Raw genomic sequence first — 27923 nt, 5'->3', positions numbered from 1 at the left:
CCCTCTGCGAGAACCGGATAGCAAAACAGATGATCAGAAGTCCTGAAAGAGTTAGTAACTAGCAGATACTGCAGCAGAGTCCTGCGCACATCCAAAAGGTGCAGCTGCCCAAAAGATTCTGGAAACTCTTCCTCTGAAAAAGAGGGCAAGAAAATAGGCTGGTTTAAGTAAAAGGCTGAAACCACCTTAGGCATAAAGGAAGGCACGGTCCGAACCGTGACTCCAGACTCTGAAAATTGCAGAAATGGGTCTCTACAGGACAGCGCCTGGAGCTCTGACACTCGTCTCACCGAGGTAATGGCCACCAGAAAAACGGCCTTCAGTGTCAAGTCTTTCTCCGATGCTCGCCGAAGCGGCTCAAAAGGAGATGCCTGCAGGGTTTTCAAAACGAGCCCCAGGTTCCAAGCTGGACAGGGTGCTCGCACTGGAGGTCGGAGCCGAAGCACCCCTCTAAGAAACCGTGCCACATCTGGGTGAGCAGCCAAAGACACGCCTTCTACCTTACCACGAAGGGAGGCCAACGCTGCCACCTGCACCCGCAGGGAATTATAGGCCAAGCCTTTTTGTACACCTTCCTGCAAAAAGTCCAGAATAGGCGAGACAGGAGCCCGCATTGGAACAATGGCTCTGGAAGCACACCAAGACTCAAACAGGCACCAAATCCTGGCATAAGCCACGGAAGTGGACCGCTTGCGGGCTTGCAGGAGAGTGGAAATAACTTTATTGGAATAACCTTTATCCCTCAATTGCGCCCTCTCAATAGCCATGCCGTAAGACCAAAGCGGCCGGCGTCCTCCATGGCTACCGGTCCCTGAGTCAACAGGTTCGGTACCAGAGGTAACGGCAGAGGAGCCTCCAGGAGCATCTGTCGGAGGTCTGCATACCAAAGTCTCCTTGGCCAATCTGGGGCGATGAGGACCACTTCTCCTGGGTGCAGCCGAATCCGCAAGAGCAGGCGCCCTATCAAGGGCCATGGGGGAAACACATAAAGTAGACCCGGAGGCCAGGGTTGAGCCAAGGCATCCAACCCCGCCGAGCGAGGATCTCTCCGTCTGCTGAAGAAGCACGGGACTTTGGTATTGGCACTTGTCGCCATTAGATCCATCACGGGCTTGCCCCATTTGGCACAGATCTGCAGGAATACTTCGTCTGCCAGATTCCATTCTGCTGGATCGATCTGATGCCTGCTCAGATAATCGGCCTGTACATTGCTCTGACCTGCAATATGAGCTGCCGACAGACACTGAAGATGCAGCTCGGCCCAGTGGCAAATCAGTTCGGCCTGCGCGGCTAGTGCTCTGCACCTTGTTCCGCCTTGTCGATTTATATAGGCCACCGTTGTCGTGTTGTCCGACATCACTCTGACAGCCAATCCTTCCAGGGTCACTTGAAAGGCCAGAAGCGCCTGAAACACCGCTTTCAACTCTAGGCGGTTGATGGACCACTCCGACTCCTCGGGTGTCCATAGACCCTGGGCATGCTTCCCCTTGCAGTGTGCGCCCCAGCCCTTCAGGCTGGCATCTGTTACCACTAGGCACCAAACGGGGAGCGTCAGCGGCATTCCTCGCCGCAGCATGCTGTCCGAGAGCCACCACTCCATGCTGAGATGGGCCGCAGGGAGCCAAGTAAGTCTGCATTGGTAATCCTGAGAAATAGGAGACCATCTCCGGAGTAGGGAATACTGTAGAGGTCTCAGGTGCGCTCTCGCCCAGGGTATCACTTCCATCGTGGCTGTCATCGATCCCAGCAGCTGGACAATGTCCCAAGTTCGCGGGCGGGGCATCCTCAGGAGCAGACGGACCTGATTCTGAAGCTTGCACCGCCTTAGCTCGGGTAGGAACACATAGCCTGAGACTGTGTCGAACCTGGCCCCCCAAAACTCTAGAGATTGTGAAGGGGACAGGTGACTTTTGGCCATATTGACGACCCAGCCTAGAGATTGCAGTACTGAGACCACTCTGGCTGTAGCTTGTAAGCTCTCTGTTGCAGAGTCTGCTCTGATGAGCCAGTCGTCTAGGTACGGGTGAACCCTGATACCTTCTCGCCTGAGAAAAGCAGCTACTACCACCATTACCTTCGAAAAGGTTCGGGGAGCTGTGGCGAGGCCAAAAGGCAAGGCCCTGAACTGGAAATGTTTTCCCAACACCGCAAACCTCAGAAACTTCTGGTGCGGGGGCCAAATTGGTATGTGCAAGTAAGCTTCTTTCAGGTCTAGAGACGTGAGAAACTCTCCTGGCTGAACCGCCGCAATGACGGAGCGCAGGGATTCCATGTGGAAATGCCGCACTCTCAGGGACTTGTTCACTTCTTTTAAGTCCAGAATAGGGCGAAAGGACCCACCTTTTCGCGGCACCACAAAGTAGATGGAGTATCGGCCACAGCCTTGCTCGGCGGGAGGCACCGGGGTCACTGCCCCTAACTGAATCAGACCTTGTAAAGTCTCCTCCACCGCCGCCCGTTTGACGGCAGAACCGCATCGGGACTCCACAAACATGTCTCTTACTGGGGCGTTGAATTCTATTCTGTATCCATCTCTGATCAGGTCCAGAACCCACTGATCTGAGGAAATCTTGGCCCACTCCTCGACAAAGAGGGAAAGCCATCCTCCGATGACAGGCATCGAGGAGAGGGCCGGCGCACCATCATTGAGAGGGTCGCCCCTGAACTCCTGGTCTTGAGCCACCGGCTGCGGAACGCTTGTCCGAGCGAAAGGAGTTCCTCTACTGACCACGGGCACATGAAGTGAACCCAGCAGAACGCCCCGGGCGGTACCTTCTAGCTTCACGGAAGCGAGGTCTGTACGAGGAGTGGACCGCCTGGCCCTTAGAGGAAGGCCTCTGCCTATCTTCGGGCAAGCGCTGGGGTTTTGGATCACCCAGGCCTTTCACAATTTTCTCTAACTCCTCACCAAATAGGAGAAGTCCTTGAAAAGGCAACTTCACAAACCTTTGCTTAGAGGCCATGTCCGCTGCCCAGTGTCGTAGCCACAGACGACGGCGAGCCGCCACTGCTACTGCCATTTGTTTAGCCGAAGCTCTGACAAGGTCATAAAGGGCATCAGCCAGAAAGGACAAGGCCACCTCCATCCGTGGAGCCACATCCAAGAAGGGCTCCGCTCCATCTCCGGGCTGAGCCACTGCCTGTTGCAGCCAAGCTAGGCAGGCTCTCATAGCATAACAGCTACATGCAGACGCCCGAACAGTGAGACCTGCAATTTCAAAGGACCGTTTCAACGCTGTTTCCAGCCTACGTTCTTCAACATCCTTCAGGGCAACACCTCCTTCAACAGGGAGGGTAGTTCTCTTTGTCACCGCAGTGACTAGGGCATCCACTGTAGACATTTGAAAACGAGCCATATGTCCCTCACGCAGAGGGTATAACTGCCCCATAGCCCTGGAAACTCTCAAAGGTCCCTCGGGGTCAGCCCACTGAGCCGAAACAAGCTCTAGGATGGAGTCATGCAAAGGGAAGGCCCGAGCAGCTTTCTTGGTACTAGCCATCCTGGGATTACCCGAGGAGGCCATGCCACTGTCAGGATCTTCAATCGAGAGGGCCTGCAGGGTATCTGAAATAAGCGCTGGCAGCTCATCACGGTGGAAAATCCTCACCGCGGAGGGATCATCCAGATCCTGTGGTAAATCCGCACCTGACTCTGGTTCCTCAGACCAAGAACGTCTGTCAGAGTTCTCCGAATCCTCACACCCCGACCACGGGGGGGGGGGGGGGGGGGGGGGGGGAAGGTGCACCACAATCTGAAGGGGAATTAACCCTTCTGCGCTTATCTTTAGGCCAAGCATCCGGGGAAAAACCTCACTGGGCAGTCCCAGGCCAGAATCCATCGGGGGGGCAATCAGAGGAGCCTCAGGCGACCCTTGAGGAAGGGCTCTTTTCATCATGTATGCTTTATGCAGCAAAAGCACAAAATCCGGGGAGAAAATCTCACCCTGGGCACCCAAATCCTGTCCAGTGCTAGCCACTCCTGAAATAACCTCATCTCAAGGTGCCCCACCCGGCTCAGGTCTCTCCGTGTCCACGGAGGCCGCGCCATGCGGTGTAAGCAAAATGGCGCCCGCTGCCAGCTCAGAGCGGGAAGAAACATCGCTCGCCATGCTCGGGCCGGCTCCTACGCCAATACAGCACGATTTACAGAGCCCTGCTGCTGATTTGCGCTTGCCACAAGTGGAACAGCACTTTACATTGTCCGCAGCCATCGCCGAAAAACGGCGGTAAAATCCAAAATGGCGGTTTCGCGCCAAAACCGCCCCGATCGCGGGCCCACCCCGGAGGAGTTGGAAAACACTCTTACCTCAAAAGGATCTAGTGTACAACTACGATCCTACTGAAAATCAGGTCAAAAACCTCTGTTCCAGCGTCTCTGCGTTTAAAAACGCGACGCAACTTTTTTTTTTTTAAAGCTGTGAGGAAAGCAGAGGTATTGAAGACTCCGGAGGCTCAGACGAGTGGGAAAGGCAGGGAAAGGGCGAACCTATATGCCTGCATCCACTATTGGTGGGTAAGGACAGGGAAAGCAAGGCAATATGTCCACATCCACAGAGGTATGGGTAAGGGAGGGAAAGGGCTAACCTATGTGCCTTTAAAGTGAAGCTGCTATAGCCTCCAACACCCCGGTTAACAACTGGCAAGCCAGGAACCACCTCCCGGCAGATTTTTCTGGAGCTCGAACAAGCTGCAGCCACCCTGCTAAGGGAGATAAAGAATACTGAAGAGGCAGTGGAGCTAGCTGGCCAAGAGGGCACTGTGAAAGTTTGAGTGCTCTCTATCTCCCCTGCTGGTTGATGGACATAACCCAAACATAATGGCTTCATCTGCTTGATGACAAGGAATTACAATAGATTAGCCAAACCAAACTATCAGCCAACAGGTCCATTAAATATTGGTGAAACAGAGAAAGCGAATGCTACATACCTGTAGAAGGTATTCTCCGAGGACAGCAGGCTGATTGTTCTCACTGATGGGTGACGTCCACGGCAGCCCCTCCAATCGGAATCTTCACTAGCAAAGTCCTTTGCTAGCCCTCGCGCGCCCGCGCGCACCGCGCATGCGCGGCCGTCTTCCCGCCCGAAACCGGCTCGAGCCGGCCAGTCCAGTATGTAGCAAGACAATACTCTTAAGGGAAGACACAACTCCAAAGGGGAGGCGGGCGGGTTTGTGAGAACAATCAGCCTGCTGTCCTCGGAGAATACCTTCTACAGGTATGTAGCATTCGCTTTCTCCGAGGACAAGCAGGCTGCTTGTTCTCACTGATGGGGTATCCCTAGCCCCCAGGCTCACTCAAAACAACAACCATGGTCAATTGGGCCTCGCAACGGCGAGGACATAACTGAGATTGACCTGAAAAATTTACCAACTAACTGAGAGTGCAGCCTGGAACAGAACAAACAGGGCCCTCGGGGGGTGGAGTTGGATCCTAAAGCCCAAACAGGTTCTGAAGAACTGACTGCCCGAACCGACTGTCGCGTCGGGTATCCTGCTGCAGGCAGTAATGGGATGTGAATGTGTGGACAGAAGCCCACGTCGCAGCTTTGCAAATTTCTTCAATGGAAGCTGACTTCAAGTGGGCTACCGACGCAGCCATGGCTCTAACATTATGAGCCGTGACATGACCCTCAAGAGCCAGCCCCGCCTGGGCGTAAGTGAAGGAAATGCAATCTGCTAGCCAATTGGATATGGTGCGTTTCTCTACAGCCACTCCCCTCCTATTGGGATCACAAGAAACAAACAATTGGGCGGACTGTCTGTGGGGCTGTGTCCGCTCCAAGTAGAAGGCCAATGCTCTCTTGCAGTCCAATGTGTGCAGCTGACGTTCAGCAGGGCAGGAATGAGGACGGGGAAAGAATGTTGGCAAGACAATTGACTGGTTCAGATGGAACTCCGACACGACCTTTGGCAAGAACTTAGGGTGAGTGCGGAGGACTACTCTGTTATGATGAAATTTGGTGTAAGGGGCCTGGGCTACCAGGGCCTGAAGCTCACTGACTCTACGAGCTGAAGTAACTGCCACCAAGAAAATGACCTTCCAGGTCAAGTACTTCAGATGGCAGGAATTCAGTGGCTCAAAAGGAGGTTTCATCAGCTGGGTGAGAACGACATTGAGATCCCATGACACTGTAGGAGGCTTGACAGGGGGCTTTGACAAAAGCAAACCTCTCATGAAGCGAACAACTAAAGGCTGTCCTGAGATCGGCTTACCTTCCACATGGTAATGGTATGCACTGATTGCACTAAGATGAACTCTTACAGAGTTGGTCTTGAGACCAGACTCAGACAAGTGCAGAAGGTATTCAAGCAGGGTCTGTGTAGGACAAGAGCGAGGATCTAGGGCCTTGCTGTCACACCAGACGGCAAACCTCCGCCAATGAAAGAAGTAACTTCTCTTAGTGGAGTCTTTCCTGGAAGCAAGCAAGATGCGGGAGACACCCTCTGGCAGACCCAAAGAGGCAAAATCTACGCCCTCAACATCCAGGCCGTGAGAGCCAGAGACTGGAGGTTGGGATGCAGAAGGGCCCCTTCGTCCTGCGTGATGAGGGTCGGAAAACACTCCAATCTCCACGGTTCTTCGGAGGATAACTCCAGAAGAAGAGGGAACCAGATCTGACGCGGCCAAAAAGGAGCAATCAGGATCATGGTGCCTCGGTCTTGCTTGAGTTTCAACAAAGTCTTCCCCACCAGAGGAATGGGAGGATAAGCATACAGCAGACCCTCCCCCCAGTCCAGGAGGAAGGCATCCGATGCCAGTCTGCCGTGGGCCTGAAGCCTGGAACAGAACTGAGGGACTTTGTGGTTCACTCGAGATGCGAAGAGATCCACCAAGGGGGTGCCCCACGCTTGGAAGATCTGGCGCACCACTTTGGAATGGAGCGACCACTCGTGAGGTTGCATAATCCTGCTCAGTCTGTCGGCCAGACTGTTGTTTACGCCTGCCAGATATGTGGCTTGGAGCACCATGCCGTTCCGGCGAGCCCAGGTCCACATGCTGACGGCTTCCTGACACAGGGGGCGAGATCCGGTGCCCCCCTGCTTGTTTACATAATACATGGCAACCTGGTTGTCTGTCTGAATTTGGATAATTTGGTGGGACAGCCGATCTCTGAAGCCTTCAGAGCGTTCCAGATCGCTCGTAACTCCAGAAGATTGATCTGTAGATCGCGTTCTTGGAGGGACCAGCTTCCTTGGGTGTGAAGCCCATCGACATGAGCTCCCCATCCCAGGAGAGACGCATCCGTGGTCAGCACTTTTTGTGGCTGAGGAATTTGGAAGGGACGTCCCAGAGTCAAATTGGTCCAAATCGTCCACCAATACAGGGATTCGAGAAAACTCGTGGACAGGTGGATCACGTCCTCTAGTCCCCCAGCGGCCTGATACCACTGGGAGGCTAGGGTCCATTGAGCAGATCTCATGTGAAGGCGGGCCATGGGAGTCACATGAACTGTGGAGGCCATGTGGCCCAGCAATCTCAACATCTGCCGAGCTGTGATCTGCTGGGACGCCCGCACCCGGGAGACGAGGGACAACAAGTTGTTGGCTCTCGTCTCTGGGAGATAGGCGCGAGCCGTCCGAGAATCCAGCAGGGCTCCTATGAATTCGAGGTTCTGCACTGGAAGAAGATGGGACTTTGGGTAATTTATCACAAACCCCAGTAGCTCCAGAAGGCGAATAGTCATCTGCATGGACTGCAGGGCTCCTGCCTCGGATGTGTTCTTCACCAGCCAATCGTCGAGATATGGGAACACGTGCACTCCCAGCCTGCGAAGTGCCGCTGCTACCACAGCTAGGCACTTTGTGAACACCCTGGGCGCAGAGGCGAGCCCAAAGGGTAGCACACAGTACTGGAAGTGGCGGGTGCCCAACTGAAATCGCAGATACTGTCTGTGAGCTGGCAGTATCGGGATGTGTGTATAGGCATCCTTCAAGTCCAGAGAGCATAGCCAATCGTTTTGCTGAATCATGGGGAGAAGGGTGCCCAGGGAAAGCATCCTGAACTTTTCTTTTACGAGATATTTGTTCAGGGCCCTTAGGTCTAGGATGGGACGCATCCCCCCTGTTTTCTTTTCCACAAGGAAGTACCTGGAATAGAATCCCAGCCCTTCTTGCCCGGATGGAACGGGCTCGACCGCATTGGCGCTGAGAAGGGCGGAGAGTTCCTCTGCAAGTACCCTCTTGTGGTGGAAGCTGTAAGACTGAGCTCCCGGTGGACAATTTGGAGGGTTTGATGCCAAATTGAGGGTGTATCCTTGCCGGACTATTTGCAGAACCCACTGATCGGAGGTTATGAGAGGCCACCTTTGGTGAAAAGCTTTCAACCTCCCTCCGACTGGCAGGTCGCCCGGCACGGACACTTGGATGTCGGCTATGCTCTGCTGGAGCCAGTCAAAAGCTCGCCCCTTGCTTTTGCTGGGGAGCCGCGGGGCCCTGCTGAGTCGCACGCTGCTGACGAGAGCGAGCGCGCTGGGGCTTAGCCTGGGCCGCAGGCTGTCGGGAAGGAGGATTGTACCTACGCCTGCCAGAAGAGTAGGGAACAGTCTTCCTTCCCCCGAAAAATCGTCTACCTGTGGAGGTAGAAGCTGAAGGCTGCCGGCGGGCGAATTTGTCGAATGCGGTGTCCCGCTGGTGGAGAGACTCTACCACCTGTTCGACTTTTTCGCCAAAAATGTTGTCCGCACGGCAAGGCGAGTCCGCAATCCGCTGCTGGATTCTATTCTCCAGGTCGGCGGCGCGCAGCCATGAGAGCCTGCGCATCACCACACCTTGAGCAGCGGCCCTGGACGCAACATCAAAAGTGTCATAAACTCCTCTGGCCAGGAATTTTCTGCACGCCTTCAGCTGCCTGACCACCTCCTGAAAAGGCTTGGCTTGCTCAGGGGGAAGAGCATCAACCAAGCCCGCCAACTGCCGCACATTGTTCCGCATGTGCATGCTCGTGTAGAGCTGGTAAGACTGGATCTTGGACACGAGCATAGAGGAATGGTAGGCCTTCCTCCCAAAGGAGTCTAAGGTTCTAGCGTCCTTGCCCGGGGGCGCCGAAGCATGTTCCCTAGAACTCTTAGCCTTCTTTAGGGCCAAATCCACAACTCCAGAGTCGTGAGGCAACTGAGTGCGCATCAGCTCTGGGTCCCCATGGATCCGGTACTGGGACTCAATCTTCTTGGGAATGTGGGGATTACTTAGTGGCTTGGTCCAGTTCGCAAGCAATGTCTTTTTCAGGACATGGTGCAAGGGAACAGTGGACGCTTCCTTAGGTGGAGAAGGATAGTCCAGGAGCTCAAACATTTCAGCCCTGGGCTCGTCCTCCACAACCACCGGGAAGGGGATGGCCGTAGACATCTCCCGGACAAAGGAAGCAAAAGACAGACTCTCGGGAGGAGAAAGCTGTCTTTCAGGAGAGGGAGTGGGATCAGAAGGAAGACCCTCAGACTCCTCGTCAGAGAAATATCGAGGATCTTCCTCTTCCTCCCACGAGGCCTCACCCTCGGTGTCAGACACAAGTTCACGAACCTGTGTCTGCAACCTCGCCCTGCTCGACTCAGTGGAGCCACGTCCACGATGGGGGCGTCGAGAGGTAGACTCCCTCGCCCGCATCGGCGAAGCTCCCTCCGCCGACGTAGTCGGGGAGCCTTCCTGGGAGGTGGCCGCGGTCGGTACCGCGTGCGGTACCGACGTCGGGGACCTCAACCTGGGCGATGGGCCAGCCGGCGCCACGCTCGACGGTACCGGAGGCGCAAGCACCGCCGGTACCGGAGGGGTAGGGCGCAACAGCTCTCCCAGAATCTCTGGGAGAACGGCCCGGAGGCTCTCGTTTAGAGCGGCTGTAGAGAAAGGCTGTGAGGTCGATGCAGGCGTCGACGTCAATACCTGTTCCGGGCGTGGAGGCTGTACCGGGCTGTCCAGAGCGGAGCGCATCGACACCTCCTGAACAGAGGGTGAGCGGTCCTCTCGGTGCCGATGCCTGCTGGGTGCCGAATCCCTCGGCGACCCAGAGCTCTCGGTGCCGACATGGGGAGGAGACCGGTGTCGATGCTTCTTCGATTTCTTCCGAAGCATGTCACCGGAGCTCCCCGGCACCGACGAGGACGACGTCGAATCCATCCGTCGCTTCCTCGGGGCCGAGACTGAAGAAGGTCGATCTCGGGGGGGCTGTACCGCAGGAGCCCTCAGGGTAGGAGGAGACCCACCCGAGGGCTCACCGCCACCAGCAGGGGAATGGACAGCCCTCACCTGCACTCCACCCGATGCACCACCGTCCGACGACATCAGCAGACGAGGTCCTGGTACCACCGACGTCGATGCAGCTATCCGATGTCTCGGCGCCGATGCAGAGGCCCGATGCCTCGATGCACTCGATGCAGGGGCGGCCGAGGAAGATGGTCTGGACGCTGACGACGTCGATGCACTCGAAGATCCCGGTGCCGATGCCGACGAAGAGCCCGAGAACAACACGTTCCACTGGGCTAGTCTCGCTACCTGAGTCCGCCTTTGAAGAAGGGAACACAGACTACAGTTCTGAGGGCGGTGCTCGGCCCCCAGACACTGAAGACACGACGAGTGTCGATCAGTGAGCGAGATAACCCGGGCGCACTGGGTGCACTTCTTGAAGCCGCTGGAAGGCTTCGATGTCATGGGCGGAAAAATCACGCCGGCGAAATCAAAAGCCGAAATGGCGAAAATTGAAGCACCAAAAATTTAGAGGGAGAAAAAATCTCGACCGAGGCCGAAAAGAGGCCTACCCCGACGACGAAAGAAAACTTACCGGGGCAAAAAGCTGGAAGTACGGGGAGGATTGACACGAAACCCGGTCGAAGGGTTTCCGGAGCACTTCCCGACTAACAAAGCTTTCCTGAAGGAAAAAAACACGCTCAAACAGAATTTGGACGCGCGAGGTCGACTTTCCGGGGCTCGACACGGCGAAAACACGACCGTACCGAGTGCGGACAAAAGAAGACTGGCCGGCTCGAGCCGGTTTCGGGCGGGAAGACGGCCGCGCATGCGCGGTGCGCGCGGTGCGCGCGAGGGCTAGCAAAGGACTTTGCTAGTGAAGATTCCGATTGGAGGGGCTGCCGTGGACGTCACCCATCAGTGAGAACAAGCAGCCTGCTTGTCCTCGGAGAAGTTTGTTTATACTTTTCTAAATCTATAATTAGTAATCACTCTAAACTCCTTGGGTAGCGTATTCCAGTGCTCAGGACCCCAGACTATAATAGACCTATATCTGGTACATATGCGACAATATTTCAACACAGCCAGTCCAATCTCCTGCAAGGACCAAAGATTTCTAGCCACAGAATACATAGACAGCCTCGGAAAGATAGTCTGGGACCTGATCATATAAAATTTTAACACAAACATTAAACGTTTCAAATGAATTTTGGCTTGTACTGGAAGCCAGTGCAGTCTGATTAAATAGGGGGTAGCATGATCCAAGTCTGCCACCAAGTGTTAAAGTACCTGCACATATTTTCAGAATGCTGAAAATACTGTTCTGTTTAATATGCTGTATTATTTTGATTCTTTTTGCATATATTTCCCTGGAGTGTGTTCAATGTGTATAATACCATCAGTAACAGAGGTACTAGGTGGAGGAGGTACCTGTGTGCACCCACTGTCCCTTTACTGTTGACATAGGTGCCACCAACCCAAGGATTTTAACTTGACCCGCCACATCCCATCCTACCCCATCCTGCCCTAGCCCCTTTAGCCTCCCCAAACATCTGAGCCACTGACTTTGTGACACTGACTTATCCAGTTTTCTGGATATCCACAGTGACATGAGAGGTCTGCATGCATTACCTTTGTTAAATGCAAACCTCTCATGTACATTTTGATGGATATCATGAAAACCAGAATGCCAAGGTATGTTCTTGAGACTGGGTTGAGAAATACATGTTTAAATAATTGAATTGTATCTGACCTCAAGGCAGGGGGTGGGGCAGGTGGAAGGCAGGGCAGGAGATTATGCAGGTGGCAGGGTGTGGCGGGGGGGTGCAAAAACAAAAACTGGTGCAGAGCTCCACAATCTCTTGAGCCAGCCCTGTATGTGGGCTTTATTATTTAGGTTCCTTTATTATCTGGTCCTTATACCATAAATTATCAACTATATTGTCTGTTCTTGGCCAAGGAAGGACTCAGGCCAAGCAGATATATGTCAGGTATGCAAACCTCATTGTAAGGTACCCCTCTTATTTGTATTGTTCCCCTTATACTTTAAAGAACCTTTAGCTTGTCCAGACTTGAGTCCTGACTCAGTTCTGAATCCGTCAATGGAGCTGCAATAGGGAGAGGAAGTTAATAAAGAAATAATAAGTCATTATTCTACATAACACTATACACTTCTTGGGAGGACATACAGGTCTAATAATGAAGAGAAATATTTGGGGGCATATTCCATACTTCTGCATCTCTCCAAGCCCAAGACCTATTCAATGACCCTACACAACATGTAATGTGGTCCTTCCAGGTATGGCTGTGGAAAGAGAGTAAACAGGAACAGAAATGCAAACTCATTACTCAGCTTTTGAAAAATGTTTAAATACATCCCCTTGCACAATATGTACAGTGAATTCAAGATTACACAAACATCTGAGTTTGATTCTCATTAGCATTTAGCATCACTGAAGGGCAATTATAAAAGATGTTTCAAACCTATTTACACCTGTTTTGTTTACAAACATTTGAATAATGTCTAGTACAGAATACCTCAACATGTGATGCAAAGAAATCTTCCTCCTTTTCTTGTGGTGAAAGGGGTGGAGATGTACAGCCATCTACCCATAACTGTAACAAAACACATTCATAAAATAGCAATTAAAAACAGATCACAATTTTCTCTCTCTTATAGACAGACATACACTGTACATCCTGTGTGTGTTTCGATAGACAGACATACATTAAAAAAATGCTTTGGATTATAGTAGTAAATGATTGCAGTCAATCATTGCTCAAGACTAATACAGTAGAGTCGTAAAGATCATCAGTGTCCCCAAACTCCTTCAACCACTGGGTAATACTGTGATATATACATATATATATAGTGGAAGAAAGATTTTGGTATCTATGTATCTATATATGCCAAAATCTTTCTTCCACTAGGGAACAACACAGACGAACCACTGAAATCTTGAAGCTTTGCTTAAAGTCCATCACCCAGTGGATACTGGAAAATATAACTAAACAGAGATAACTGACAGTTATAGATCTGTTGCATAACATTGCTTATTGTACTGTATTATTTTGTTACTTGGGGGTTTAACCCTGATGTATATAATTTTGGGAACAGTACTTCGATTTTGCTATTATTGCTGAGTGTCAAAATAAAGAGTTTCTAACAATTTTTAAAAAATGCTAAAATGGAGAAAAGACCAATACTCTTCTGTGGTTGGGCATCAGAGATGCTGGAATGGAGAACTCAATGATTAATGGCACTGCTATTTTGCCAACCAGATATGCAATCTAAGAATTATCTTAGACTAAAATTATGTGTTAACTGCTTTGCAAAGCAGTTTTCAGCTGCTGAAACTAGTTTTCCCAGTTCTACCCTTACCTTAAAAGGGAATATTACAACTGTGATGCATGCATTCATGATTTCTCAAATTGACTATTACAATCCATTGCTTGTAGAGTTGAAATAGAAAGTAAATTTGCTTAACTGCAATGAAGATTCTCCATGGTTAGCAGGATAAAAATCAGACACACATATGGGTTGATATCGTCCTGAAGTCATGTGTAACCTTTAAGCATAGAATGCAACACGAAGGAGAAAAGATATTGAGGAACCACTGTCAAGTGAACTGGGGAACTGGAGATGTGTTGGAATTGTTCAAGCAGAGCAAGAGTATCATGCTATTCCAAAAAATAAAGAAAATGTGAAGAAGCGAAGATTAACTGTAAATGTATTCCAGAGAGGGAAACTATCAGCAATAGCTGTTGACCATGCAAAGGGTTTCAACTTTGAACAGTCAGGACTAGCCGACATAAAGTTCTAACTCACTACCATAAGGAAAAAGGTCACCCACCATTTCTGTGCTGTCGTTATATTATGAAATGCACCTCCAATAAATAAATACTAAGTCTACTCCTGTGAACCAGGGCAAGAGAACTGAACAGTCAAAACCAAGAACGTAAAACCCACGGGCTATACAGTGAATGAACCTTCAACTAGAGAGGAAAATGCTGTATGTCTAACCTAGTTCACACGAAATTTAGCATGTGGAATGAGACTACCAAATTATAATTACAAGAAACAGTGATGAGAGCATTATTCCCCACATGGTCAGTGTAGAGAATATTGGTATGGATGTGGAAGAAAAACATTGAGATGCTTATTCAATTTTGTACCTAAACCCAACCCTGATTTTGGTGTATAAGAAAAACATGTCAATTGCAAACTGAATGTACATAGGTGGTAATGGCCCTCGAAATTGGTAAGCCCTCACATAAGAGTTCAGAGGAAGTTTGAACCTGTGATATTAGAAAGGTCTAGGTGACTACCTATGGAGCTCGAAGAACACAGGATCTGCAGAAAGAATGGAATGCAGACAAAAAAGGCTAGATGAGAGACATGTGAGTGATAAGTGAACCTACATAAGTATTGCCATACTGGGAAAGACCAAAGGTCCATTGAGCCCAGCATCCTGTTTCCAACAGTGGCCAATCCAGGCCACAAGTACCTGGCAAGATCCCAAAAATGTACAAAACATTTTATACTGCTTATCCCAGAAATAGTGGATTTTCCCCAGTCCATTTAATAACGGTCTATGGACTTTTCCTTTAGGAAGCCGTCCAAAATGGTAAAAAATCACAAAGGTGACATCCTGAGATGGCATCAGTCTATGAGGACAGTCTAGGGGCCATGTCTGTATATGCAAATTAGTACTGGAAGAACTCTATAATCAACAATACCAAATTCTGCATACATTACTAACCCCGTAATACCATATATTCACCTCATTAGAAAGCACATTGTAGAGATGTATCCATATTACACAGTCCTCTAGCTAGCAGAGAAGATACAAGGGTATAAAGATGAAGACGGAAGTATAGGGAACTCTATCCTGTCTCCACTTACTAGAAATTAATGTCCCTTCTCTATTTATTATGCATTTCTTTCTATTATTGTAGAGGTTAACCTTATAAAAATAATGAAAACAAAGGTAATTTAATTTAGATCTGTAGTGTCCCCTGTTTTGGGAGAGGGGAGTTCTGAAATTCACAGAAACAAACATGCCAATCTTTAATTAATTAATTTATTTTATTGCACTTGTATCCCACATTTTCCCACCTATTTGCAGGCTCAATGTGGCTTACAGAGACCTGTTATGGTGTCGCCATACCAGGGTAAAAGGTACAGTTGGTGTTGTAAAGAGACCAAGGATGTTAGAGAAGAACTAAACAGACAGTTATAGAAAGGCGTCATTCAAAGTAGGGGTGAAGTGGTGAAGTGTTATAGTTAAGCTAAGTATTCTTGTGATAGGCTTTGTTGAGGAGATAGGTTTTCAGAGATTTACGAAAGTTAGTGATTTCGTTAATTGTCTTCAGATTTGTTGGTAGTGCATTCCACAGCTGCGTGCTCATATAGGAAAAGCTGGTGCATGTATTAGTTTGTATTTTAATCCTTTGCAGCTAGGGAAGTGTAGATTAAGAAATGTGCGGGCAGATCTTTTAGCATTTCTAGGAGGTAGGTCAACGAGGTCTAGCACATACTTGACGATCTGATATTGGTCTAGTTATGTGGTGCTTACTAATGGATAGTAAGCACAGTACTAAAATATTCCTGAACGTAGCTGTAATCTACTTGCAGGTGTCTTACTATTTCACATGCAATTGACATTTCCAAACTGCTTCCCTTTACATATATTTGTAAATTGTCAAATAATAATCAAGAAATGTATTAAGTTATGTCCAATAAAAAAGGTATCTTATTTTCTTTTCCATGTTTTATTTTATTTGATTTCTATTGATAATCAAATAACATTTATAAGCAGAGTATTAATAGTGGATTCAAGATGTGATTTATTTTTGGCTGGTCAAAATCTGGCACACATTAAAAACTGTAAGTTCTTACAAGTAGGATCCTCTGATTAGAAGTAGTGTACTCTTTACCACATACTTTGGAGCAACTAAATTAATTTTCCAATATAACCACACATTAGAAATCTACATTTCTGTACAAGAACTATCAGTAAATGTAACTGATGGGGAACCAATATTTCTAAAACTCATGTGATCCATACTCTCTAGAGAAATATTATTGTGAGTCAATGAAATATATAATAACCTGCAATGAATAAGTCATATGAAACAAACAGCATAATAAAGAAAACTGGTAAAAATCAGTTGAACATCTGTGGAGGAGTGACCTAGTGGTTAGGGTGGTGGACTTTGGTCCTGGGGAACAGGAACTGAGTTCGATTCCCAGCACAGGCAGCTCCTTGTGACTCTGGGCAAGTCACTTAACCCTCCATTCCCTGCCGCATTGAGCCTGCCATGAGTGGGAAAGCGCGGGGTACAAATGTAATAAAAATAAAAAATAAATAAATAAATATTATATAGCTGCTGCTCATCTTATCTACCTTTTTTCTTAATATAGACAATGATTTCATAATGTTGCAATAGCACGAGAAAGAAAGTCATAATCAAGCTTATTTTCGAAAGAGATCGCCTGCGATCTTCCGACACAAATCGGGAGATGGCCGGCCATCTCCTAAAACCGGCCAAATCGGTATAATCGAAAGCCGATTTTTGGACACACTCGCCGGCATTCCGTCGCGGAGGCGGCTAAACTTCAAGGGGGCGTGTCGGCAGGGTAGTGAAGGCGGGATGTGGGCGTGCTTACGAGATGGCCAGCTTCAGCTGATAATGGAAAAAAGAAAACCGGTGATGACGAGCATTTGGCCGGTTTTACTTGGTCTATTTATTTTCACGACCAAGTCTCAAAAAGATGCCCAAACTGACCAGATGACCACCGGAAGGAATTGGGGATGACCTCCCCATACTCCTCCAGTGGTCACCAACCCCCTCTCACCCAAAAAAAACAACTTTAAAACATTTCCTTCCTAGGAGGGGAAGCCAGTCGGCCAGCTCGTAAAAAAAAAAAAAAAAAGGATCTTGCTGATCAGTTATGTTATGACTTACTTGTTCTGGAGTGCTGTATTTTGTGATACTGTTTTGAGAAATGTTCAAGAAAGACTTCATACAAATTAAAAAAGTCCCTGCCGTTCATTTTCCCTTGATGGCCGTCCCTGACGTGCACTTCCCTTAATAGCCGTCTTTCTCTTGATGGCCGCCTTTCTCTCCGAAAGTGCACTTCTCTTAATGGCCGTCTTTCTCCCCGAACAGGGAAATCAAAACAGTTTTTGCTCACAGTTTTTTTAGTAGTAACAGTGGGATTTGAACCAGCCACCTCTGCATTACAAGAGCCATGATGTAACCACTTGGCCACAGCTCCACTTACTTGGCTGTCCCTCCCTTTTGATTATACCCCTTCAGGTCTCTCTCAGCCAATCACAGTGCGTTAAGCTGTGAGTAGCTGAGAGAGACCTGGAGGGGTATAATCAAAAGGGAGGGACACCCAAGTAAGTGGAGCTGTGGCCAAGTGGTTACATCACTGGTCTTGTAATGCAGAGGTGGCTGGTTCAAATCCCACTGTTACTACAAAACAAGCAGTGTGCAAAAACTTTTGATTTCCCTGTTAAAGGAGAAAGACGGCCATTAAGAGAAGTGCACTTTCGGAGAGAAAGACGGCTATTAAGGGAAGTGCACATCAGGGACGGCCATCAAGGGAAAATGCACGGCAGGGACTTTTTTCATTTGTATGAAGTCTTTCTTGAACATTTCTCAAAACAGTATCACAAAATACAGCACTCCTGAACAAGTAAATCATAACATAACTGATCAGCAAGATCTAAACATCCAGAAGTACCAGTGCACTACGAATGCTGGCCCCTCCCACGGCCAAATGCCTTGGATTTGGCCGGGTTTGAGATGGCTGGTTCCAGTTTCCATTATCGCTGAAAAAGAAAGTCGGCCATCTCAAACCCGGCAATCTGTGGCATTTGGCCGGACCCAACCGTATTATCGAAAACAAAGTTGGCCGGCCATCTTTTTCGATAATACGGTTCCGCCCAGCTGTTGCGGCGCCGCCAAAATAGATCGCCGGCGATCGATTTTGCCGGCGCTGTTTGATTATGCCCCTCAATGGCTTCTAACGGGAGACACATAACTACTTCCCAATAGAAAGAACAAGTTTTCATTAAATATAATTTAACCAGTAAAAAAGGCCCGTTTCAGTGAGCAATGAAACGGGCGCTAGCAAGATATTTGATTTCTGCAATGATTGTGTTGAAAGTGGTTTATTTTATAATTGTGTTGTGTTGGTAAAGCGAATGCTACATACCTGTAGAAGGTATTCTCCGAGGACAGCAGGCTGATTGTTCTCACTGATGGGTGACGTCCACGGCAGCCCCTCCAATCGGAACACTTTACTAGCAAAGGTCTTTGCTAGTCCTCGCGCACCGATGCGCACCGCGCATGCGCGGCCGTCTTCCCGCCTGAACTGGCTCGTGTTCGTCAGTCCCATATGTAGCAAGACAAAGACAAGGGAAGACACAACTCCAAAGGGGAGGCGGGCGGGTTTGTGAGAACAATCAGCCTGCTGTCCTCGGAGAATACCTTCTACAGGTATGTAGCATTTGCTTTCTCCGAGGACAAGCAGGCTGCTTGTTCTCATTGATGGGGTATCCCTAGCCCCCAGGCTCACTCAAAACAACAAACATGGTCAATTGGGCCTCGCAACGGCGAGGACATAACTGAGATTGACCTAACAATTTTTCCAACTAACAGAGTGTAGCCTGGAACAGAATAAAAATGGGCCTAGGGGGGTGGAGTTGGATTCTAAACCCCGAACAGATTCTGAAGCACTGACTGCCTGAACCGACTGTCGCGTCGGGTATCCTGCTGCAGGCAGTAATGAGATGTGAATGTGTGAACAGATGACCACGTCGCAGCTTTGCAAATCTCTTCAATAGTGCTGACTTCAAGTGGGCCACCGACGCTGCCATGGCTCTAACATTATGAGCCGTGATATGACCCTCAAGAGCCAGCCCAGCCTGGGCGTAAGTGAAGGAGATGCAATCTGCTAGCCAATTGGATATGGTGCGTTTCCCCACAGCCACTCCCCTCCTGTTGGGATCAAAAGAAACAAAAAATTGGGCGGACTGTCTGTTGGGCTGTGTCCACTCCAGATAGAAGGCCAATGCTCTTTTGCAGTCCAAAGTGTGCAGCTGACGTTCAGCAGGGCAGGAATGAGGACGGGGAAAGAAAGTTGGCAAGACAATTGACTGGTTCAGATGGAACTCCGACACAACCTTTGGCAAGAACTTAGGTTGAGTGCGGAGGACTACTCTGTTATGATGAAATTTGGTGTAAGGGGCCTGAGCTACCAGGGCCTGAAGCTCACTGACTCTACGAGCTGAAGTAACTGCCACCAAGAAAATGACCTTCCAGGTCAAGTACTTCAGATGGCAGGAGTTCAGTGGCTCAAAAGGAGGTTGAGAACGACATTGAGATCCCATGACACTGTAGGAGGTTTGACGGGGGGCTTTGACAAAAGCAAACCTCTCATGAAGCGAACAACTAAAGGCTGTCCTGAGATCGGCTTACCTTCTACACGGTAATGGTATGCACTGATTGCGCTAAGGTGAACCCTTACAGAGCTGGTCTTGAGACCAGACTCAGACAAGTGCAGAAGGTATTCAAGCAGGGTCTGTGTAGGACAAGAGCGAGGATCTAGGGCCTTGCTGTCACACCAGACGGCAAACCTCCTCCATAGAAAGAAGTAACTCCTCTTAGTGGAATCTTTCTTGGAAGCAAGCAAGATGCGGGAGACACCCTCTGACAGACCCAAAGAGGCAAAGTCTACGCTCTCAACATCCAGGCCGTGAGAGCCAGAGACTGGAGGTTGGGATGCAGAAGCGCCCCTTCGTCCTGTGTGATGAGGGTCGGAAAACACTCCAATCTCCACGGTTCTTCGGAGGACAACTCCAGAAGAAGAGGGAACCAGATCTGACGCGGCCAAAACGGAGCAATCAGAATCATGGTGCCTCGGTCTTGCTTGAGTTTCAACAAAGTCTTCCCCACCAGAGGTATGGGAGGATAAGCATATAGCAGACCTTCCCCCCAGTCCAGGAGGAAGGCATCCGATGCCAGTCTGCCGTTGGCCTGAAGCCTGGAACAGAACTGAGGGACCTTGTGGTTGGCTCGAGATGCAAAGAGATCTACCAAGGGGGTGCCCCACACCTGGAAGATCTGTAGCACTACTCAGGAGTTGAGCGACCATTCGTGAGGTTGCATAATCCTGCTCAGTCTGTCGGCCAGACTGTTTACGCCTGCCAGGTGTGTGGCTTGGAGCACCATGCTGTGACAGTGAGCCCAGAGCCACATGCTGACGGCTTCCTGACACAGGGGGCGAGATCCGGTGGCCCCCTGCTTGTTGATGTAATACATGGCAACCTGGTTGTCTGTCTGAATTTGGATAATTTGGTGGGACAGCCGATCTCTGAAAGCCTTCAGAGTGTTCCAGACCGCTCGTAACTCCAGGAGATTGATCTGCAGATCGCGTTCCTGGAGGGACCAGCTTCCCTGGGTGTGAAGCCCATCGACATGAGCTCCCCACCCCAGGAGAGAGGCATCCATTGTCAGCACTTTTTGTGGCTGAGTAATTTGGAAAGGGCGTCCCAGAGTCAAATTGGACCAAATCGTCCACCAATACAGGGATTTGAGAAAACTCGTGGACAGGTGGATCACGTCCTCTAGGTCCCCAGCAGCCTGAAATCACTGGGAAGCTAGGGTCCATTGAGCAGATCGCATGTGAAGGCGGGCCATGGGAGTCACATGAACTGTGGAGGCCATATGGCCCAACAATCTCAACATCTGCCGAGCTGTGATCTGCTGGGACGCTCGCACCCGCGAGACGAGGGACAACAAGTTGTTGGCTCTCGCCTCTGGGAGATAGGCCCGAGCTGTCCGAGAGTCCAGCAGAGCTCCTATGAATTCGAGTCTCTGCACTGGGAGAAGATGGGACTTTGGATAATTTATCACAAACCCTAGTAGCTCCAGGAAGCGAATAGTCATCTGCATGGACTGCAGAGCTCCCGCCTCGGATGTGTTCTTTACCAGCCAATCATCGAGATAGGGGAACATGTGCACTCCCAGCCTGCGAAGCGCCGCTGCTACTACAGCCAAGCACTTCGTGAACACTCTGGGCGCAGAGGCGAGCCCAAAGGGTAGCACACAGTACTGGAAGTGACTTGTGCCCAGCTGAAATCGCAGATACTGTCTGTGAGCTGGCAGTATCAGGATGTGCGTGTAGGCGTCCTTCAAGTCCAGAGAGCATAGCCAATCGTTTTCCTGAATCATGGGAAGAAGGGTGCCCAGGGAAAGCATCCTGAACTTTTCCTTGACCAGATATTTGTTCAGGGCCCTTAGGTCTAGGATGGGACGCATCCCCCCTGCTTTCTTTTCCACAAGGAAGTACCTGGAATAGAATCCCAGCCCTTCTTGCCCGGATGGCACGGGCTCAATCGCATTGGCGCTGAGAAGGGCGGAGAGTTCCTCTGCAAGTACCTGCTTGTGCTGGAAGCTGTAAGACTGAGCTCCCGGTGGGCAATTTGGAGGTTTGGAGGCCAAATTGAGGGTGTATCCTTGCCGGACTATTTGGAGAACCCACTGGTCGGAGGTTATGAGAGGCCACCTTTGGTGAAAAACTTTCAACCTCCCCCCGACCGGCAGATCGCCCGGCACTGACACGTTGATGTCGGCTATGCTCTGCTGGAGCCAGTCAAAAGCTCGCCCCTTGCTTTTGCTGGGGAGCCGAGGGGCCTTGCTGAGGCGCACGCTGCTGACGAGAGCGAGCGCTCCTGGGGCTTAGCCTGGGCCGCAGGCTGTCGAGAAGGAGGATTGTACCTACGCTTGCCAGAAGAGTAGGGAACAGTCTTCCTTCCCCCATAAAAACGTCTACCTGTGGAGGTAGAAGCTGAAGGCTGCCGGCGGGAGAACTTGTCGAAAGCGGTATCCCGCTGGTGGAGCTGCTCTACCACCTGTTCGACTTTCTCTCCAAAAATATTGTCCGCTCGGCAAGGCGAGTCCGCAATCCGCTGCTGGATCCTATTCTCCAGGTCGGAGGCACGCAGCCATGAGAGTCTGCGCATCACCACACCTTGAGCAGTGGCCCTGGACGCAACATCAAAGGTATCATATACCCCTCTGGCCAGGAATTTTCTGCACGCCTTCAGCTGCCTGACCACCTCCTGAAATGGCTTGGCTTGCTCAGGAGGGAGCTTATCCACCAAGCCCGCCAACTGCGCACATTGTTCCGCATGTGTATGCTCGTGTAGAGCTGGTAAGACTGGATTTTGGCCACGAGCATAGAATAATGGTAGGCTTTCCTCCCAAAGGAGTCTAAGGTTCTAGAGTCCTTGCCCGGGGGCGCCGAAGCATGCTCCCTAGAACTCTTAGCCTTCTTTAGGGCCAGATCCACAACACCAGAGTCGTAAGGCAACTGAGTGCGCATCAGCTCTGGGTCCCCATGGATCCGGTACTGGGACTCGATCTTCTTGGGAATGTGGGGATTACTTAGAGGCTTGGTCCAGTTCGCCAGCAATGTCTTTTTTAGGACATGATGCATGGGTACTGTGGACGCTTCCTTAGGTGGAGAAGGATAGTCCAGGAGCTCAAACATTTCAGCCCTGGGCTCGTCCTCCACAACCACCGGGAAGGGGATGGCCATAGACATCTCCCGGACAAAGGCCGCAAAAGACAGACTCTCGGGAGGAGAAAGCTGCCTTTCAGGGGAGGGAGTGGGATCAGAAGGAAGGCCATCAGACTCCTCGTCAGAGAAATATCTGATGTCCTCCTCCTCCTCCCACGAGGCCTCACCATCGGTATCAGACACAAGTTCATGAACCTGTGTCTGAAGCCGTGCCCGGCTCGACTCCGTGGAAACACAGCCACGGTGTGAGCGTCGAGAGGTAGACTTCCTCGCCAGCACCGGTGAAGCTCCCTCCACCGACGTCGTCGGGGAGCCTTCCTGGGAGGCGACCGCAGTCGGTACCGCAAGCGGCACCGATGTCGGAGACCTCACCCCGGGCAAGGGGCCAGCCGGCGCCTCACTCGACGGTACCGGTGGCGCAAGCACCCCCGGTACCGGAGGGGAAGGGCGCAACAGCTCTCCCAGGATCTCTGGAAGAACGGCCTGGAGACTCTAGTGCAGGGCGGCTGTGGAGAAAGACATAGAAGCTGATGCAGGCGTCGAGGTCAGAGTCTGTTCCAGGCACGGAGGCTGTTCCGGGCTGTCCAAGGTGGAGCGCATCGACACCTCCTGAACAGAGGGTGAGCGGTCCTCCCGGTGCCGATGCCTACTGGGTGCCGACTCCCTCGGCGACCCAGAGCTCTCGGTACCGATGCGGGAAGGAGACCGGTGTCGATGCTTCTTTGATTTTTTCAAACGAAGCATGTCACCGGAACTTCCCGGTACCGACAAGGAGAATGTAGAATCCAACCGTCGCTTCCTCGGGGCCGAGACCGAAGAAGGTCGGTCTCGGGGGGGGCTGTACCGCAGGAGCCCTCAGGGTAGGAGGAGACCCACCCGAAGGCTCACCGCCACCAGCAGGGGAATGGACAGCCCTCACCTGCACTCCTGCACTCCGGTCGAAGCACCACCGTCCGACGACATCAGCACTAGTGGAGGTCCCGGTACCACCGACGCCGACGCAGCCTTCCGATGTCTCGGTACCGACGATGCAGAAGGTCGATGCCTCGATGCAGTTGATGCCAAGGTCGGAGGTCTTGACGCTGTCGACGTCGATGCACTCGATACCCCCGGTGCTGTTGCCGACGTCGATGCACTCGATACCCCCGGTGCTGTTGCCGACGAAGAGCCCGAGAACAACATGTTCCACTGGGCCAATCTCGCTACCTGAGTCCTTTTCTGTAAAAGGGCGCAAAGACTACAGGCCTGCGGGCGGTGCCCAGCTCCCAGACACTGAAGACACGACGCGTGCCTATCAGTGAGTGAGATTACCCGGGCGCACTGGATGCACTTCTTGAAGCCGCTGGGAGACTTCGATGACATGGGCGGAAAAATCACGCCGGGGAAATCAAAACTCGTAATTGCGGTAAAGGCACCAAAAAAAGAGGGAGAGAAAAAACTCGAACCGAGGCCTCAAAAGGGCCTACCCCGAAAACGAAAGGAAACTTAACGGGGCAAAAAACTGGAAATACGGGAAGGGGAAAAAGACCGAAAAGGTCTCTCTCCGAAATCCCATTTTTTTTTTTTTTTTGTACTAGCGAAAAGCCAAAAGACGCGCGAGGGTCAACTTAAGGGGCGCGAACGGCGCAAACACGACTGTCCCGAGCACAGACAAAAGAAGACTGACGAACACGAGCCGGTTCGGGCGGGAAGACGGACGCGCATGCGCGGTGCGCATCGGCGCGCGAGGACTAGCAAAGGCCTTTGCTAGTAAAGTGTTCCGATTGGAGGGGCTGCCGTGGACGTCACCCATCAGTGAGAACAAGCAGCCTGCTTGTCCTCGGAGAATGAATATTTTACATTTTTGTGTTATGTGCCAATTCATTTGTTTGTTTTTGTTGTTGTACTGTTTGTTGTTTTGTTATTGTGTTTGTAAGTCATTAAATCTTTTTTTAATTGTATAAAATTGGAGTGCGAGGGCGTGTATGCTGTAGTAATGTTGTGAGTGGGGTGCTGCCTGGATGTGTGTGGGGTTTTTTTTTGTTTGTTTTACAGTTGCAGTTCTGTTGTGTTTTTTGTTGGCCTGGGGGTTGGGGGCATATGTTGTGGATGGGGCTTGTGTTGTGATATTTGATTCTGCTTCTGTGTGTTTGTGACACAGAGAGTGTGTCTGTGTATGTTTTACAGAGAGTGTTTGTGTGTGTGTGAAAGTAAGAGAGGGTGGAGTAGACTGGTAGTGCTGTTTTTTTTATGTTGTTTGTGTGTCTCAGAATGGAAAGGGTGGGTGGGTTGTTGAGCTGACAGTGTTTTGGTGTAAGAGGGGGAGAAGGGTGGTTATATATTTAGGGTGAGAGTGAGTGTGTGTGTGTTTTTTTTTGTTTTGCCTGTGTGTTAAGGGCAGTGCCTGCATTGTTTTTTTTCTTCTTTACTGCTTCGTTGGGAGGGTGCCATGATTTTGAAGATGTAGGACGACTTCTGAACTGATGTTTGGAAGGATGGGGGTCTGTAGGCACTCAGGCGTTTGCTAACGGGAGGGTGGTGATAATGTGTTTTCTTAATGGGGTAGGTTGACTTCCGAACTGATGTGTTAATGGGTGGGTGTTGTTTCTCCACTGACCTGTTAAACAGAGGCCGATAAAAAGTCTCGCTACAGCTTGCTTGTTAACCCTTACTTTCCACAGATCCATGTGGGCTAATACAGCAGCTAGAATTCTCTCTCTGATCTGAAAACTAACGCAACTTCCCTTGTATGCCTGTGGGGTTCTTTTCTACTGCTTGAACAGGGTCTTGGAGTAGCAAGTGCATCTGGAATGGTTCCGTGTTACTTAACAGATTCTCATGTTTAAAGACCTGCTGCTTTGATTTACTGTGTGTGTATTTGGGAGGGTGGAGATAATCTGTTTTCTTAATGGGGACTCGGTAGTTCGGGGAGGAGGTGGAGTGCGGTGTGTGGAAGTAATCTGTTTTCTTAAGGACTCTGCTGCTGTGCTGTGATTAGGCACAGTCTTTTGTGACGCAACCATAGATGCGATACGTCATCATGTCAGCAGATGGAAACATGAGCACGAATGCTTCAAGGTTTTTGTCCACGCTGCCAGCTTCAGAACGTTGGAGGTGCTTTTTATTATATAGGATTTCCTTCTTTAAATCAATACAGTTGCTAGTACCCATACAATAGAATCAGGTTAATAAATTAGAAGCTCCAAAGAAGACTGTAGTTCAGAATGTGACCTTCACCAGAACATACAAGAAAGAAGTATTGAAATACTGGAAATGAAAGCTCAAGAAAGGGAATAAACCCTCATTGGTACCAAGATTTGAGCTGAATGTAAGTTGTTCTGCTCCCATTTGCATGGAGGCAGATGATAGGCTATTAAGACTACAAATCCATGCAATCATGCAGTTCTCTGTAATAGGCTCTTTCTGAGCACATGTCCACCTCCTTGTGTCTTATGAGTATTTCTATTGGCTTGAATTTTTTCTCTGCATGATAGGCTAGTTGCCCCACCCACTGTTGCCAGATGGGCGGTTTTCCCGCCCAATTGGGCGGTTTTCTGCGACCCGCTGCGGGAAATTTTCGTCCACTGCGGGTCGCGGTTTTTGGGCTATTTTGGGGGGTTTTGTGCAGTTTTTCGGGCCACAGGGGGCGGGGCTAATGACGTCTTGGGGGGTTTGATGACGTTTTGGGCGGGGTTGATGGAGGCGAGGCTGATGATGGCAGGGGTGGAGCTGATGACGGCGGTGCGGGGGTGTGAACTTTTTGGGCGGGTTTGGGGACTGGGTAACTGGCAACACTGGCCCCACCCTTCTCCCCCCATCGGGTCTGTAAGAGTTAGTCTGCAGCATATCTCTTCTGTGAACTGAAACTGCCTATGATGTATTTTGATGTATGAACCTCTTCAAGTTACTGTGATGCTATCAAGATTTTACATGTAAAAGTATAAACAGCATCACTACTCAGCATGTTGCTGAATTACTCCCTTCTCCCAACTGCATTCCAATCACCCCAGTGAGAGAGCAAAACAGTAAAATCTTGAGTTGCAGTGAAACCTTGTGGGATTCTTCAGTGGACTTCAGTTTAGTAAAGTCTCAAGTGCATTTACTCTAGGGTTACCGTACGTGCGGATTTACCCGGACATGTCCTCTTTTTGAGGACATGTCTGGGTGTCCGGGCTGGTTTTGCCAGTCCGCCCGTTTGTCCGGATTTCTGGACAAACAGGTGGGCGGGCGGCGGACCTATCCTAGCCTCCCCTCCCCTTACTTTCTACTGCCCTGGTGGTCTAGTGACCTCTTAATCGGGACAGGAAAGAGCCCCCTCTTTCCTGCCCTGAGCGCTGCCCTTGCCTGCATCCTGTTGCTGTGTGACGGTCTCGGGATTCAAAATGGCCGCCGAGAGTTGAAACGGCCTCGTGAGACTTCAACTCTCGGCGGCTATTTTGAATCCCTAGACCGTCACAGCAACAGGATGCAGGGCAAGGGCAGCGCTCCGGGCAGGAAAGAGGGGGCTCTTTCCTGCCCCGAAGAGGTCACTAGACCACCAGGGCAGTAGATAGTAAGTAAGGGGAGGTGACTGGGCATGTCTGCTCCGGCACCTGGGAGACTGGGTGTTGGAAAGTCAAATATATACACCTAGGAAGTTGGAGCAGGCAATGTATGGTAAATGAAACATTTTCTTTCTGGTCCACTGCCCTGCGGCTAAACTTCCCGAGGAGTTGCGCTCCAACTTTCTCCTGAAATCGATTCAGATGTCATGGAAATACTTGATAACTTTGCTACAAGGGAATCCGCAGCAGTCAGATCAGACACCCTTGGTGGGTAATGTAGATTTTGAACCGGGGATTGATAATATCTGTTTTAGATGGTGGGAAAGCAGGGTTGTTAGGTATGTTGAAGACCTTTTAGATGCAGAGGGGAAATTAATGACATGGGAGGCGATGTTGCTGTCAGGGAAGGTGGACAAGTGGGATCTGTTTGCTTATAGACAGGTACAGCACTATATCCACAGTCTGGAATTGGAGGACACGCGGTTTCCCCTTAGACAGCGATTATTAAATTTTTTAAAGCCCATTCAAGATAGAGGGGTCTCGGTTTCCACCCTGAAACGAGCACTGGAGGCAATTCAGATGAGACAGGAGAAAGGGGAATTGCAGCGATGATGGAGTCAGGATTT

General features: G+C 50.3%; 1 protein-coding gene across 2 annotated transcripts in view; it reads right to left on the bottom strand.

Moving 5' to 3' along the window:
• The window catches only part of ARFGAP3 (ADP ribosylation factor GTPase activating protein 3), a 254875-nt gene that overhangs the window by 156207 nt on the left and 70745 nt on the right, over window positions 1-27923 (bottom strand). For both annotated transcript variants that reach the window (XM_030213740.1, XM_030213741.1), the window contains exon 5: window positions 12709-12786. In XM_030213740.1, the coding sequence (XP_030069600.1) occupies window positions 12709-12786 (78 nt within the window). The remainder of the gene's footprint in view (window positions 1-12708; window positions 12787-27923) is intronic.

This window comes from Microcaecilia unicolor, chromosome 9, assembly GCF_901765095.1.
Source record: "Microcaecilia unicolor chromosome 9, aMicUni1.1, whole genome shotgun sequence".
Classification (NCBI taxonomy): Eukaryota; Metazoa; Chordata; class Amphibia; order Gymnophiona; family Siphonopidae; genus Microcaecilia; species Microcaecilia unicolor.
Note: the sequence above shows the minus strand (reverse complement) of the source record. Positions and strands in the feature narration are given on the sequence as shown.